Source organism: Salvelinus namaycush, chromosome 31 (genome assembly GCF_016432855.1).
Source record: "Salvelinus namaycush isolate Seneca chromosome 31, SaNama_1.0, whole genome shotgun sequence".
Taxonomy (NCBI): Eukaryota; Metazoa; Chordata; class Actinopteri; order Salmoniformes; family Salmonidae; genus Salvelinus; species Salvelinus namaycush.
In genome coordinates this window covers 3632097-3646373 of record NC_052337.1, presented here as the reverse complement: position 1 = coordinate 3646373, position 14277 = coordinate 3632097, and the positions used below count along the sequence as shown (strand labels likewise).

Below are 14277 nucleotides of genomic sequence, written 5' to 3'. Positions count from 1 at the left end.
CAGAGGTTGCTTTAATCGACATCCACGTCTTCGAGCCCGGGGAACAGTGGGTTAACTGCCTTGCTCGGGCAGAACGACAGATTTTTACTGAGTCAGCTCGGGGATTCAAGCCAGCAACCTTTCGGTCACTGGCCCGACGCTCCTACCCACCGAGACGAGAGGTGTCCCACTTTCTGGTCTGCTGTGTGTTTACTAGCGCTGTGAATGGCTGGTGTCTGTCGCTCTGTTAAGACCTGATTCTAGATCAGCAGATAAGACACCTGGTCTATTTTAACCAATTGGCTGCTGAAGTGGTCACCTCCTGCAGTGAGCTGTGAACCCAGAGCAGTGGTTGACGAGGTTTGCACAATTCCACAAAATTCCTAGCCTCAGCGGCCAAGATGGTGGAACAGGCAACACAAGTCCCAAGTTTTCCAGAAATCCAGTTGTTGAACATTCCCAGAAGGGGGAGGGGTTAATTCATAAAGTATTCGGACCCCTTCCCTTTTCCACATTCAGTTACCTTCCAGCCTTATTCTAAAATTGATTAAACCATTTTTTACCACATCAATCTACACACATTACCCCGTCATGACATCACATTACCCCGTCATGACATCACATTACCCCGTCATGACATCACATTACCCCGTCATGACATCACATTACCCCATAATGACAAATCGAAAACAGGTTTTTAGACATTTTAGCAAATTTATTTGAAATAAAAAAAACTGAAATACCTTATTTGCATAAGTATTCAGACCCTTTGCTATGAGACTAGAAATTGAGCTCAGGTGCATCCTGTTTCCATTGATCATCCTTGAGATGTTTCTACAACTTGATTGGAGTCCACCTGTGGTCAATTCAATTGATTGGACATGATTTGGAAAGGCACACACCTGTCTATATAAGGTCCCACAGTTGACAGTGCATGTCAGAGCAAAAACCAAGCCATGAGGTTGAAGGAATTGTGCGTAGAGCTCCGAGACGGGATTGTGTTGAGACAGAGATCTGGGGAAGGGTACCAAAACATGTCTGCAGCATTGAAGGTCCCCAAGAACACAGTGGCCTCCATAATTCTTAAATGGAAGAAGTTTGGAACCACCAAGACTCTTCCTAGAGCTGGACGCCCGGCCAAACTGAGCAATCGGGGGAGAAGGGCCTTGGTCAGGGAGGTGACCATGAAACCGATGGTCACTCTAACAGAGCTCCAGAGATCCTCTGTGGAGATGGGAGAACCTTCCAGAAGGACAACCATCTCTGCAGCACTCCACCAATCATATTGAAGAGTGCAGGGCTCAGATTGCAACCCTGGCGAAGGCCCCGCCCCTGGTTAAAGACTTCTGTTATTTTCTTGCCAATTTTAATGCTGCACGTATTGCCGGTATACATTGATTTAATTATGTCACATGTTTTACCCCCTACACCACTTTAATTAACTTTGTAGAACAGTCCTGTAGAACAGTCCTGTATGCCAAATAGAATCAAATGCTTTTTGGAAGCCAATTTTACATTTGATACATTTTGGTATTATTTTGGGGGACGTGTGAAAATGATCGGTCGTGCGATGTTTTGGTGTAAATCCAAATTGGCTGTTAAGGAAGTTTAAAACTCTCATTTATAATACTATAGAAAACCTTCCCCAGGTTACTGTTCACACAAATTCCTCTGTAATAGTTAGGGTCAAATTTGGGTGTTACGAGTCCTTGATTCCAGATATCAGGGAAATGATCTACACTCAGGATCAAATTAAACAGTTTTAATATAGCCAATATACAATTTTCCGCTAGTGAGTTTGAGCATCTCATTGAGGATGCCATCAGGTCTGCATGCTTTTTTTAAATTTGAGGGCCTGAAGTTTCTTATAGAGCTCCTGGTCAGTCATTTAGTCGAATGGATTTTAATTGTGCTTTATATCCATAAAACATGAATATGGCGTTGTTCTGCATTTGCATCAATTTGAACGGTGTTGTAGAGTGTTTTAAAATGGGTTGTCCATATGTCACCATTTTGGTTCCCTAATTCCTCTAGTTTAGATTTTTTTTTTTAAATAAATGTTTTTCCGATTTTGCCAGAAGTTGTTTGTGTTTATGGACTCCTCAATTAGTGTCAGCTGCTTGCTGTTGTGCCTCTCTCTCTCTCTCTCTCCTCTCTCTCTCTCTCTCTCTCTCTCTCTCTCTCTCTCTCTCTCTCTCTCTCTCTCTGTCTCTCTCTGTGTTTCCCTCTCTCTCTCTCTCTCTCTCTCTCTCTCTCTCTCTCTCTGTCTCTCTCTGTTTCCCTCTCTCTCTCTCTCTCTCTCTCTCTCTCTCTCTCTCTCTCTCTCTCTCTCTCTCTCTCTCTGTCTCTCTCTGTGTTTCCCTCTCTCTCTCTCTCTGTCTCTCTCTCTCTCTCTCTCTCTGTCTCTCTCTGTGTTTCCCTCTCTCTCTCTCTCTCTCTCTCTCTCTCTGTCTCTCTCTCTCTCTCTCTCTCTCTCTCTCTCTCTCTCTCTCTCTCTGTCTCTCTGTGTTTCCCTCTCTCTCTCTCTGTGTTTCCCTCTCTCTCTCTGTTTCTCTCTCTCTTTCTCCATCTTTCCAGCTCTCAATCCTTCTCTCTGTTCAAAAGGCTTTATTGGCATGGGAAACATATGTTTACATTACCAAAGCAAAAGGAATAGACAATTAACAAGGGAAACATTAGTGAACATTACACTCACAATAGTTTTAAAAGAATGTAGACATTTCAAATGTTATATTATTGTCTATGTACGGTGTTGTAACACTGAGCCAGTAGTTGAAGTGTGAAAGGGAAGATAAATAAACAGATAAATATAGGTTGTATTTACAATGTTGTTTGTGCTCCACTGGTTGCCCTTTTTGTCATGGCAACGGGCCACACATCTTGCTGCTGCTGTGACTGCACACTGCGGTATTTCACCTAACAGATATGGGAGTTTATCAATGTTTGAATTGTTTTCAGATTCTTTGTGGGTCTGTGGGAAATATGTCTCTCTAATATGGTAATACATTTATCTGTCTCTCTCTCGCTTTCGCTCGCTCTCGTTCTCTCTCTCTCTCTCTCTCTCTCTCTCTCTCTCTCTCTCTCTCTCTCTCTCGTTCTCTCTCTCTCTCTCTCTCTCTCTCGTGCTCTCTCTCTCAGAACATCCATGGTCATAAGGGTCCCATCACAGCGGTGTCGTTTGCTCCTGACGGGAGGTACCTGGCCACCTACTCTAACGCGGACAGCCACATCTCCTTCTGGCAGGTTTGTACTCACACACACACACCACGCACAAACATGCACACTCACTCACACACACACACTCACCATTCCTAGAAGATAGCTGATATTGCATAGTGGAGGGAAGCATGAAGCGTTAATGGCCCCCAGTGAGAGGTAGTCTAGTCCTGCTCCCAGCCTGTCCTGTCTCCTGTCCCGTCTCCTGTCCCGTCTCCTGTCTCGTCTCCAGCACACACACCACATCCCAGCCCGGCTGTCTCCTGTCCTGTTCCCAGCAGCAGTAGCACAGAGGAGAGGAGGGACTGTAAAACCCCTGACGCTGCCAAGTCTCTGTCTCCTATCACTAATGACTGTAAATATAAACCACAGGTCCCTGCCTGCCTTCCTGCGGGACGTACAGCCGCCTACATTGGTAATGAGCTAGGAGACGGTCCGGGGTTTAGGTCCGGGGTTGTCTCCTAGACACGCTGCCAGCCTGGGGTTTAGGTCTGGGTCTCTCTCTCCTAGACACGCTGCCAGCCTGGGGTTTAGGTCTGGGTCTCTCTCTCCTAGACACGCTGCCAGCCTGGGGTTTAGGTCTGGGTCTCTCTCTCCTAGACACGCTGCCAGTCTGGGGTTTAGGTCCGGGGTTGTCTCCTAGACACGCTGCCAGCCTGGGGTTTAGGTCTGGGTCTCTCTCTCCTAGACACGCTGCCAGCCTGGGGTTTAGGTCTGGGTCTCTCTCTCCTAGACACGCTGCCAGCCTGGGGTTTAGGTCTGGGTCTCTCTCTCCTAGACACGCTGCCAGCCTGGGGTTTAGGTCTGGGTCTCTCTCTCCTAGACACGCTGCCAGCCTGGGGTTTAGGTCTGGGTCTCTCTCTCCTAGACACGCTGCCAGCCTGGGGTTTAGGTCTGGGTCTCTCTCTCCTAGACACGCTGCCAGCCTGGGGTTTAGGTCTGGGTCTCTCTCTCCTAGACACGCTGCCAGCCTGGGGTTTAGGTCTGAGGCTGGGGCAAACTGATGTCCTCTCCCTTCTCAACTCTGCTCCGTGTCTGCCTGTACTCACTGAGGGAGGGATAGGGTTGCTCCGGTTTTAACTCTCATCCCCAATTGACAACATTTCTTCACATTTGGATCAATGCCTTTTCTGTTTTTCCCACAAATCAAACTGCACTCTGGGCTTTGGGGTGGGGGGAGGGAGGTTTAAATGTGTATCTTGATGGGAGGGAGGTTTAAATGTGTTTCTAGAAGTGTATATTGGTGGGGAGGGAGGTTTAAATGTGTTTCTAGAAGTGTATATTGGTGGGGAGGGAGGTTTAAATGTGTTTCTAGAAGTGTATATTGGTGGGGAGGGAGGTTTAAATGTGTATATTGATGGGAGGGAGGTTTAAATGTGTTTCTAGAAGTGTATATTGGTGAGGAGGGAGGTTTAAATGTGTTTCTAGAAGTGTGTCTTGATGGGCAGGGAGGGAGGTTTAAATGTGTTTCTAGAAGTGTGTCTTGATGGGGAGGGAGGGAGGTTTAAATGTGTTTCTAGAAGTGTATATTGGTGAGGAGGGAGGTTTAAATGTGTTTCTAGAAGTGTATATTGGTGGGGAGGGAGGTTTAAATGTGTTTCTAGAAGTGTATATTGGTGAGGAGCGAGGTTTAAATGTGTTTCTAGAAGTGTATCTTGGTGAGGAGGGGGGTTTAAATGTGTTTCTAGAAGTGTATCTTGGTGAGGAGGGGGGTTTAAATGTGTTTCTAGAAGTGTATCTTGGTGGGGAGGGAGGTTTAAATGTGTTTCTAGAAGTGTATATTGGTGAGGAGGGAGGTTTAAATGTGTTTCTAGAAGTGTATATTGGTGAGGAGGGAGGTTTAAATGTGTTTCTAGAAGTGTATCTTGATGGGGAGGGAGGTTTAAATGTGTTTCTAGAAGTGTATATTGGTGAGGAGGGAGGTTTAAATGTGTTTCTAGAAGTGTATATTGGTGAGGAGGGAGGTTTAAATGTGTTTCTAGAAGTGTATATTGGTGAGGAGGGAGGTTTAAATGTGTTTCTAGAAGTGTATCTTGGTGAGGAGGGGGGTTTAAATGTGTTTCTAGAAGTGTATCTTGGTGAGGAGGGGGGTTTAAATGTGTTTCTAGAAGTGTATCTTGGTGGGGAGGGAGGTTTAAATGTGTTTCTAGAAGTGTATCTTGGTGAGGAGGGAGGTTTAAATGTGTTTCTAGAAGTGTATATTGGTGAGGAGGGAGGTTTAAATGTGTTTCTATAAGTGTATATTGGTGAGGAGGGAGGTTTAAATGTGTTTCTATAAGTGTATATTGGTGAGGAGGGAGGTTTAAATGTGTTTCTAGAAGTGTATATTGGTGAGGAGGGAGGTTTAAATGTGTTTCTAGAAGTGTATATTGGTGGGGAGGGAGGTTTAAATGTGTTTCTAGAAGTGTATATTGGTGAGGAGGGAGGTTTAAATGTGTTTCTAGAAGTGTATATTGGTGGGGAGGGAGGTTTAAATGTGTTTCTAGAAGTGTATATTGGTGAGGAGGGAGGTTTAAATGTGTTTCTAGAAGTGTATCTTGGTGAGGAGGGGGGTTTAAATGTGTTTCTAGAAGTGTATCTTGGTGAGGAGGGGGGTTTAAATGTGTTTCTAGAAGTGTATCTTGGTGGGGAGGGAGGTTTAAATGTGTTTCTAGAAGTGTATATTGGTGAGGAGGGAGGTTTAAATGTGTTTCTAGAAGTGTATATTGGTGAGGAGGGAGGTTTAAATGTGTTTCTAGAAGTGTATATTGGTGGGGAGGGAGGTTTAAATGTGTTTCTAGAAGTGTATATTGGTGGGGAGGGAGGTTTAAATGTGTTTCTAGAAGTGTATATTGGTGGGGAGGGAGGTTTAAATGTGTTTCTAGAAGTGTATATTGGTGAGGAGGGAGGTTTAAAGTAGCATATTTTCTTTATCACCGATATCTGTCCCCTACATTGACTTTCACAAGTTATCATGCTATGTGGACTTCCTGTAAGTCCTAGAATAGATAAAGGATTGACCTCTTTTGTATGATAGTGTTTTATGTTCTGTTGAAGTATAGCTACATCTACTCAGTGTCCAAACATAATCCCTGCTGTCCTCTCTTCTCCCTCCCTGCTGTCCTCTCTTCTCCCTCCCTGCTGTCCTCTCTTCTCCCTCCCTGCTGTCCTCTCTTCTCCCTCCCTGCTGTCCTCTCTTCTCCCTCCCTGCTGTCCTCTCTTCTCCCTCCCTGCTGTGTTCTGGGGGGAGTGAGCTGGCACCATAAGGTGCAGACATCACTATCCTAGAGGCTATGTCCTGCTGTTTTGCCCTTGAGAACCCCTAAACTCCTCCAGGGCCGTGAGGAACCCTAAACTCCTCCAGGGCCGTGAGGAACCCTAAACTCCTCCAGGGCCGTGAGGAACCCTAAACTCCTCCAGGGCCTTGAGGAACCCTAAACTCCTCCAGGGCCTTGAGGAACCCTAAACTCCTCCAGGGCCGTGAGAACCCTAAACTCCTCCAGGGCCGTGAGGAACCCTAAACTCCTCCAGGGCCGTGAGGAACCCTAAACTCCTCCAGGGCCGATCATGTAAAAAGAGGAATTCTGTTCTCTCCAAGAAAATGGAAAATAAAATATTAAATATTTTGTTGTTGTTCTTGCTTCCTCCTCTCTCCAGATGAATACGTCTCTGCTGGGCAGTATTGGCATGTTGAACTCTACCCCCCAGCTGAAGTGCATCAAGACCTACCAGGTCCCCCCAGTGCAGCCTGCCTCCCCTGGCTCTCAGAACGCCCTGAAGCTGGCCCGCCTTATCTGGACCTCCAACCGGAACGTCATCCTCATGGCCCACGACGGCAAGGAGCACCGCTTCATGGTCTGAGGGGGGTCAGGGGGACGAGGTCACTTGGGGTTAGAGGTTAAACGGTCACCACCAGGGGGGGGGGGGTCAACTAACTAACCACAACCAGGAAGTGATTGAGATGAATCTATCGTTTACATTGATTACTATTACTGCCTGTTTCATTGTCCTGTTGTTTATACTGTTGTCCATTTTGTTGTTTACACTGTTGTCCATTTTAATTCCTCCACTTGATCTAATTGTTGTTGTTCCTCTCCTCTGTTATTTAAAGTGAAACACCACTAGTGTTGCTGTCTAGTCTGTCTCGGTCTTCTCAAAGCCCTTGGTGTGCTGATTCGGCCTCTAGATGTAAACTTTACACCTTTAATAAATTGTTGTGCGTGTGATGGAGAGGTCATGTGTGGACCTGCACTGAGAGGTGTCAGGTGTAAAAAGTGTGTGTGGGGTTACGCATTTTGTCTTAACTGCACCAAGCATCTGAGCCGTGTGTTAAATAGGACACCCCCCTTTGCTCACCTCTACGGCAACTGACGATGTACACCTTTAAACACTTTACCAAGCCATTCTACCCTCCCGAATGTTTATATTACACCCCAAAGAGAGGGACAGACGTGTTTTAAAAACGTATCACTATTAGGTCCGAGAGGAAGATCATATCATATGAAGAATATATCACTATAAAGGCTTTATCGTTGTTGCTGCTTGTTTTACTACGTACCTCTGTCTGTTCATTAACTGTTGGAGACTGACTAGAATAATGTGGCAGGCTAAGATACTCGTATTAATATGTACATTGAGCCAAGGAGTCCTATTGGACGGCCACGACGTAGCAAAGACAAAAAAAACTTCGCCCTGATCCTCTTATTGCAGATATACTAGGTTCTGAGAGTACGTACAAGATACTAGGTTCTGAGAGTACATACAAGATACTAGGTTCTGAGAGTACGTACAAGATACTAGGTTCTGAGAGTACATACAAGATACTAGGTTGTGAGAGTATATACAAGATACTAGGTTCTGAGAGTATATACAGATACTAGGTTCTGAGAGTATATACAGATACTAGGTTGTGAGAGTATATACAAGATACTAGGTTCTGAGAGTATATACAGATACTAGGTTGTGAGAGTATATACAGATACTACTGTAGTTTCTGAGAGTATGGATATATTTTAGAGAGACTTTACATTGACTATATATCCCTGGAATGTGTGCAGATGCTATTATTTTCTTCTTGCTATAAACCCCTGGCCCGGCAGCAGGCTGCGAGTGTTTTTAGGGTCCCTGTGAGTGTTTTTAGGGTCCCTGTGAGTTCTCTGCTCTGCTGCTGCTCTGCCTGCTCCGCTTTTCTCCACCTCATCTCCGCTCCTGTCAAGTTCCTTTCATTAGCCGTGTAAAAGCTTCTAACGCCAGAGAACACCTGCAAGCCCAAGCGTGTCAAAGCTTTTCACAAGTTCTCTCCACCAAAAAAAGTACTCCCCCCCCCCCCCCCCCCCCCACACAATCTTGTCAGACTGCTTTTGATGGTCTTGACTTGACTTCCCTCCAACCTTGGAAGCTCTTAATCTCTTTCTCCTCTGTCCACCGTAATAGCTTCAGAAAATGTGTTTTTTGGCAGTTTCTCTGAGAAAGAAAAAAAAAACCTTGCGATGGAAAGAGTCAAGTAGAGAAAAGTAAGTGAGAAAGACCCTAGAGGAGGATTTCATCTAATGTTTCTTCCAGGCTGCCTTAAATGATGTTTTTGTAAATCTTTTGAATGAGATGAACGGAACATTGTAGTATCAGTGGGTCTAACACACAACCTTGAGGAACTCCTTTTGTTATAGTACGTCTGTTTTAAAAACAGAGCTGATACTGCTCTCTCGGTGTTGTTTTATTCCTGCACCGGAGCGTTTGTCTGAGGTGTCAAAAGACTTCATACATTGGCTGGTAACTAACCTGTTAGAGTGACAGACATGTAAAATACCGGTCAAATGTTTTACAACACCTCACTCATTCAAAGGTTTTTCTTTATTTGTTTTACTATTTTCTACATTGTAGAATAATGGTGAAGACATTAAAAATATGAAATAACACATGGAATCATGTAATAACCCAAAAAAGTATTAAACAAATCAGAATATATTTTATATTTGAGATTCTAAAAATAGCCCCCCTTTGCCTTGATGACAGCTTTGCACACACTTGGCATTCTCTCAACCAGCTTCACCTGGAATGCTTTTTCAACAGTCTTGAAGGAGTTCCCACATATGCTGAGCACTTGTTGGCTGCTTTTCCTTAACTCTGCGGTCCGACTCATCCCAAACCTTCTCAATTTGTTTGAGGTCGGGGGATTGTTGAGGCCAGGTCATCTGATGCAGCACTCAATCACTCTCCTTGGTAAAATAGCTCTTACACAGCCTGGAGGTGTGTTGATAGTCCCACCAAACCAGATGGGATGGCGTATCGCTGCAGAATGCTGTGGTAGCCATGCTGGTTAAGTGGGCCTTGAATTCTAAATAAATCAAATCTCCAATTTGGACTCCAGACCAAAGGACAGATTTCCACTGGTCTAATGTCCATTGCTCATGTTTCTTGGCCCAAGCAAGTCTCTTCTTCTTATTGGTGTCCTTCAGTAATGGTTTCTTTGCAGCAATTCGACCATGAAGGCCTGATTCACACAGTCTCCTCTGAACAGTTTATGTTGAGATGTGTCTGTCACTTGAACTCCGTGAAGCATTTATTTGGGCTTCAATTTCTGTGGCTGGTAACTCTAATGAACTTATCCCCTGCAGCAGAGGTAACTCTGGGTCTTCCGTTCACTGTGGCGGTTCTCATGAGAGCCTGTTTCATCATAGTGCTTGATGGTTTTTGCGACTGCACTTGAAGAATCTTCTGTATACCCCCCTACCTTGTCACAACACAACTGATTGGCTCAAACACATTAAGAAGGAAAGAAATTCCACAAATTAGCTTTGAAGAAGGCACACCTGTTAATTGAAAATGCATTCCAGGTGACTACCTCATGACTACCTCTCTGGTTGAGAGAATGCCAAGAGTGTGCAAAGCTGTCATAAAGCCAAAGGGTGACTATTTGAAAAATCTTTTTTTGGTTACTACATGATTCCATATGTGTTATTTTATAGTTTTGATGTCTTCACTATTATTCTACAATGTAGAAAATAGTCCAAATAAAGACAAACCCTTGAATGAGTGAGGTGTTGTAAAACTTTTGACCGGTAGTGTTTTGAAACACATTCCCTCTCTAGATTACTGGAGACGTATGGAACACTTGGCTCTGCTGTGATTGGCTGCGGTTCAGGTGTCGTGTGAAGTTGTCCCTAGAAGGCTAATCTTGGGTCAGTTTTGCATTTTCCGTTACTTAGTGGTTACGGTTGGAAGAGGGAAAGCTGATGGGGGAGCTGAGTTTCCTCTGTACCTCCTGTGTTCAGGAGGACTGCTCCTTTAATGGTCTTCCTCTCTGGAGGCTGCTAGCTACGTACTTGCCATGGCTAATGAATTCCCACCAATACACTGTTAGTGTACATGGAGCACTGTCTGTCACGGTGTGTGTATTGGAGAGTAGGACTTAGGGTAGGTCTCTATAGAGAAGGTCGTGAGGCTTCCTTCCCTCTCTCCCGATCTCTTGCTCTTCCTCCCTTCCTACCTCCTCCTTCCTCCCCTCCTTGAGCCACAGCCAGTCTCTGTCATTAGGCTGAACCACAGAGACAGACAGAACCCAGCCCCAAGCCTGGCTCCAGCCTCAGCAGCATGGAGTACACCAGGCAGACTGTAAACAGCGTTCAGTGGGGATAGCTGCTGGGCTCTCTGTCTGCCTGTCTGCCTGTCTGCCTGTCTGCCTGTCTGTCTGTCTGTCTGTCTGTCTGTCTGTCTGTCTGTCTGTCTGTCTGCTGCATCCTCACTTCCTGAGCAGTAGGAGACCCAAGTCTGTCTGTCTACTGCACCCTCACTTCCTGAGCAGTAGGAGACCCAACCCAGAACTATTCCCACCTGGTCCTGTGGATATCACGGAGCCTTCTGGAATCTAGCTTGTCTTTGTGTTTCAGGTTGACGGAGTGACATGTACCCTGACGTAAAGATGTTTTACATGTTCTGTTAGTAAAGAGGACCAAGTAGTTTGGGTTTTTTTGACATTTTTTTGTTTGTTTTGTTTATTTTGCTTGGCTGAAAAGTTTCTCCGATATAGATGTTTAAAAGCTGAAACTAAAGTTTGACACGTGAAGGTTATGCAATGTTACTCCTCAGAACTTGATGAAAATGTAGCTTCCTGCAGATTTTCTTTCCTAAATGTCAACACATTCTGTGATATTTCTCCCTGCTTGCACGAATGCTATTTTTACAATCCAATTCTTTATTTTTCATTAATAAATTCTATCTATCTCTTTTCATTCTTCTGTATTACCGGACAAGAGATTTCAGTTCTGCTATAGCTCAACTGCAGCTAGGACCAATACAGATCTACCCTACCTCTCTCTCTCCTCTTTCACACTCCCTCGCTCCTCTCTCCTCTCTCCTCTCTCCTCTCCTCTCTCACACTCCCTCGCTCCGTGCTGAAACACAAACTGGCAGCACTCCTGCCGTTGCTTTAAGTATTCTATTGATCTGTCAGCTGCCCTTCTCTTAAATAGACAGACATAAAAGAACTTCAATGTCAGTTTATTTGATAGGCTTAACATTATCTAGTGTGTTGCCAGTGTGATGATGGTGGTGGTGGTGATGAAGATCATGACGATGGTGGTGGTGATGATGATGATGACGATGGGGGTGATGATGATATTGATCTAGCTTCTCTACTGTCTCTCTGTTGTAGTTTGGCTCTGAAGGTGCTCTGTGACTGTACCTGTAACTGTGGTGTACCTGCCGTGCATATGTGCTTTCGATCGTTCACCTAATAATATATTATATTGATGAAGACGTACTGTAATGTCCTGTGTTTAAAAACTATCTATTGTGTTTGACTTCTGTGTTCAATAAAAATGATATGTCTGACAGTGACTAGGCTTTTGTGTGAGTGACTCAAGTTGATTCACGTTTAATGTTGATTCATATTGATTCAGACCGGTATGATTACACAGTACACACATATATATAGATATATATATACAGTGCACCCGAAATGGCACCCTATTCCCTATGGGAGCTCTGGTTAAAAGTAGTGCACTATATAGGGAGCCATTTGAGATGCAAGATGGGAGGGAGAGGGAGATGAAAGGGACAGTCCTGTAGGGATGTAGAGACGGAGGGAGGACCTAATCTGCCCCTCTGTAATCGAACAGTTGAAGTAATTACTCACCTCAGTCTTTATTCTCGTGTGTGTGTGTGTGTGTGTGTGTGTGTGTGTGTGTGTGTGTGTGTGTGTGTGTGTGTGTGTGTGTGTGTGTGTGTGTGTGTGTGTGTGCGCGCGCACGCTGTCTCTCCCAGCTCAGAAAGGTTGACCTTAAACTAGATAATTAGACCACGCAGAAGCCTCGAAGGCCCATCTCTACGCTACTGAACACACACACACACACACCTATCACTTCAACTTGTGTCTGTCTGTCGGGTTTGTTTGAATAGTCATGAGGATTCTGAATGTTTTAAGGTGAATTTCTAATCATATTGAACTTGACTTTATTATTGATTTTGATCTCCCCAATCATTACTAATGACAAATTATTTATTAACTGAAAATTATTATTAGTGACTAATTACTTATTAACGGACTTAACTGAAATGATATGTGTGCTTTAAAACAGCCAAATTTAATTAGTGGCAGAAGGCTGATCTGAATAATGAAGTGTAATTGAAATTACATTTAAAATAGATTGTTTTATAAAGTAGTGTGGGAGTGTTATTTGTCTTTAGCCAGGAAGTCCGTTTGAGGTCAAAATACCTATTTAACAAGGGAAACCTGGCCTGCATATTTAAACATTTAAAATAGTTAACTAGGCAAGTCAATTAAGAACAAATTGTTATTTTCAATGACGGTCTTGGAACAGTGGGTTAACTGCCTTGTTCAGGGGCAGAAGGACAGATTTTTACCTTGTCCAGCTCGGGGATTCGATCTAGCAACCTTTCGGTTACTGGCCCAACGCTCTAACCACTAGGCTACCTGCCGCCCCGTGTCCAGCACTACCTGAGTGAAACATGGCAGCCATTTTGTGCCGTAGCTCCCCGCCACATCTATTAGGCTGGAGGTGAGAGGTAGTTAATGAGTCCAGTTTCCAGCTGTGATCTATTGTTCCATAACCTAGTCTAGTGTTACAGTTAAACCCCTGGGTAACCTAGTCTAGTGTTACAGTTAAACCCCTGGGTAACCTAGTCTAGTGTTAGTTAAACCCCTGGGTAACCTAGTCTAGTGTTACAGTTAAACCCCCGGGTAACCTAGTCTAGTGTTACAGTTAAACCCCTTGGTAACCTAGTCTAGTGTTACAGTTAAACCCCTGGGTAACCTAGTCTAGTGTTACAGTTAAACCCCTGGGTAACCTAGTCTAGTGTTACAGTTAAACCCCTGGGTAACCTAGTCTAGTGTTACAGTTAAACCCCTGGGTAACCTAGTCTAGTGTTACAGTTAAACCCCTGGGTAACCTAGTCTAGTGTTACAGTTAAACCCCTTGGTAACCTAGTCTAGTGTTACAGTTAAACCCCTGGGTAACCTAGTCTAGTGTTAGTTAAACCCCTGGGTAACCTAGTCTAGTGTTACAGTTAAACCCCTGGGTAACCTAGTCTAGTGTTAGTTAAACCCCCGGGTAACCTAGTCTAGTGTTACAGTTAAACCCCTGGGTAACATAGTCTAGTGTTAGTTAAACCCCTGGGTAACCTAGTCTAGTGTTACAGTTAAACCCCTGGGTAACCTAGTCTAGTGTTAGTTAAACCCCTGGGTAACCTAGTCTAGTGTTACAGTTAAACCCCCGGGTAACCTAGTCTAGTGTTAGTTAAACCCCTGGGTAACCTAGTCTAGTGTTAGTTAAACCCCTGGGTAACCTAGTCTAGTGTTACAGTTAAACCCCCGGGTAACCTAGTCTAGTGTTACAGTTAAACCCCTGGGTAACCTAGTCTAGTGTTACAGTTAAACCCCTGGGTAACCTAGTCTAGTGTTAGTTAAACCCCTGGGTAACCTAGTCTAGTGTTACAGTTAAACCCCTGGGTAACCTAGTCTAGTGTTAGTTAAACCCCTGGGTAACCTAGTCTAGTGTTACAGTTAAACCCCTGGGTGACCTAGTCTAGTGTTACAGTTAAACCCCTGGGTAACCTAGTCTAGTGTTACAGTTAAACCCCTGGGTG

General features: G+C 44.4%; 1 protein-coding gene across 2 annotated transcripts in view; it reads left to right on the top strand.

Annotated features, from left to right (window-relative positions):
* LOC120026426 (WD repeat-containing protein 7) overlaps positions 1-9048 on the top strand; it is a 56179-nt gene extending 47131 nt beyond the window's left edge. Inside the window, exons 6-8 of one of the 2 annotated variants that reach the window (XR_005473088.1) lie at positions 3118-3222; positions 6832-8054; positions 8134-9048. Coding sequence is in view for 1 of the 2 variants with exons in the window: in XM_038971283.1 (XP_038827211.1) it covers positions 3118-3222; positions 6832-7035 (309 nt within the window). In the remaining variant the exon portion in view is untranslated. Of the gene's footprint in view, positions 1-3117; positions 3223-6831 lie in introns of both variants that reach the window. The other variant, XM_038971283.1, reaches the window with a different exon arrangement.
* Positions 9049-14277: the final 5229 nt, after the last annotated feature.